The sequence below is a fragment of the Sinocyclocheilus grahami genome, unplaced genomic scaffold (assembly GCF_001515645.1).
Source record: "Sinocyclocheilus grahami isolate Dianchi unplaced genomic scaffold, SAMN03320097.WGS_v1.1 scaffold1239.1, whole genome shotgun sequence".
NCBI classification, from domain to species: Eukaryota; Metazoa; Chordata; class Actinopteri; order Cypriniformes; family Cyprinidae; genus Sinocyclocheilus; species Sinocyclocheilus grahami.
Genome location: NW_015506418.1, coordinates 1 through 2,077, shown reverse-complemented (window position 1 = coordinate 2,077; position 2,077 = coordinate 1). Strand labels below are relative to the sequence as shown.

The window sequence follows — 2,077 nt, the reverse complement described above, 5'->3', positions numbered from 1 at the left end:
TGTGTGTGTGTGTGTGTGTAGAGTACAGGGTGTGGGTTCTGGAGCCGCGGCTGGTCCAGCAGTACACAGCCAGTGTTTCTATACTCAATCTGAACTTCTCTGTCAGTCTGTCAAGCCACGAGAGCTCAGAGTTCAGAGCGGCGGCTGCGTCTGTGCAGAACATGGTGAGTCTGAACATCACAGTCCTTCCTCTGATCAAACCAGCACAACACAGCTGGAAAACCAGCACGGTTTAGTCAGGTCAAGCTGGCACACCACCGATACAGTTAACTATAACTAGCTGTTTTACACTAGAACATGTCATAATAGGCAAATCTAACAACCCTGGTCTGGAGGATCTTATAGAGAGGAATCCTGAGAACTGCTGCTGGTGAGTTTGAATGCACAGATGCACACAGAACGTGGTTTGTTTTCTCTCTGACAGGTGGAGAAGCTGCTGAAGTGCACAGACCTGTCCAGATACTTCAACTCCAGCGCAGTGTTTGCGTTCGGGTGAGGAGCGCTGCTCTCCATCCCTCTGTGTTTCATGAGCGGAGGTCTGCAGCATCTTCATCTGTTCCTCTGGTGTTCCTGTAGGAACGGCAGTGTGGTGGCTCATCTCTGGCTGCGTCTGTCGGTTCCTAGCAGTCGTGTGGAGACGGTGAGCATCCAGCGACTGAACGAGAGCGTGTTCAGAGAACTGCAGCGCTTCAGCGACGCTCAGCAGATCAGCAGATACGAGGGTTTCCATCTGCTGCTGCCCTCGCTCAGCTTCACCGGTAACATCACCTTCACTGTCAGACACATGTGTGATGACGTCTGCTGTGTTTTTGTTCACTTGTTTTTACTGCTTTGTGTTGATTTATGTTTTTCTACTTTCCAGAAACCCACCCCAAAGTTATAGATCGTTTTCAAGCTACGTTTGGTATGATTTTGATTTTGTTTTTCTAATTTTGCGGTGTGATTTTTAAAACAATAATTCAAAGGTTTTAATTCATTTTCACGCATTTTGAGCACATCTTTTATATCAGTTTTGATAATAAAGTGGCATCAAACAGTATTAAATCACACTTGAAAATCATTTATTCGATCACAAAATTCACACCAGGTGTCATTTACTGCAAAGAAAGGCAACAAACACACTTTACAGTCAGAGCATTTGATTTGTTGGGTTTGAACTGCTAAATAAATAGATGTAATGCTGAAGATGAAGACAGTCAGGATTGTGTTTGTTTGTGGTTGATGTTGATAGTTAATGTGATTTTCTGTTAAGTGCATTGGCTTCATACATCCAATAAAAACCACCAAAACACCAGCTGAGTGAGTTTGTTCATAGGAACTGATTTGTAGAAATGTAGCACTGCATCAGTGTCTTAGCAATGGATGCTCTGCAGTGAATGGGTGCCGTCAGAACGAGAGCTGATAAAAACATCACAATAATCCACAGCACTCCAGTCCATCAGTTAACATCTGGAGAAGACAAAAGCTGAAACTAATCCAGCATTACGACGTTTTTAACTAAAATACATAGAGTCTAAAATCCATAATAACGCTTCCTCCAGTGAAAAAAGTGTTCTGGTGTGAATCAGGAGAGAAATCTGCACAGATCAAGCAGCGTTTAAACAGCTCTAAACACATATGTGGCTGGATTTTGATGTGAGAGACAACAGCAGATGCACTTTTTCACTGGAGGAAGCGTTATTATGGATTATGAACTCATATTTTAGTTAAAAACGTCTTAATGCTGGATTAGTTTCAGCTTGTGTCTTCTCCAGATGTTAACTGATGGACTGGAGTGCTGTGGATTACTTGTGGATTATTGTGATGTTTTTATCAGCTCTCGTTCTGACGGCACCCATTCACTGCAGAGCATCCATTGCTGAGACACTGATGCAGTGCTACATTTCTACAAACCTGATGAAGAAACAAACTCATCCTGATCTCGGATGAACTGAGGGTGATCATATTTTCAGCACATTTTCATTTTTGGATGAACTATTGCTTTAACAAATATAGGAGTTAGTTAACCATAACTAGTCGTGCCGTGCTTTACCAGTGGTAATATTTTGACTGTCCACCCGAACATCTGGAGACTCGT

General features: G+C 42.9%; 1 protein-coding gene across 1 annotated transcript in view; it reads left to right on the top strand.

The window, feature by feature from the left end:
* LOC107568369 (transmembrane protease serine 6-like) overlaps positions 1-904 on the top strand; it is a gene marked incomplete at its 3' end in the record, with an annotated part of 5,137 nt that extends 4,233 nt beyond the window's left edge. Inside the window, exons 3-6 of the mRNA XM_016254324.1 lie at positions 22-164; positions 425-492; positions 577-758; positions 863-904. Coding sequence (XP_016109810.1) covers positions 22-164; positions 425-492; positions 577-758; positions 863-904 — 435 coding nt within the window. The remainder of the gene's footprint in view (positions 1-21; positions 165-424; positions 493-576; positions 759-862) is intronic.
* Between the last annotated feature and the right edge of the window lie 1,173 nt (positions 905-2,077).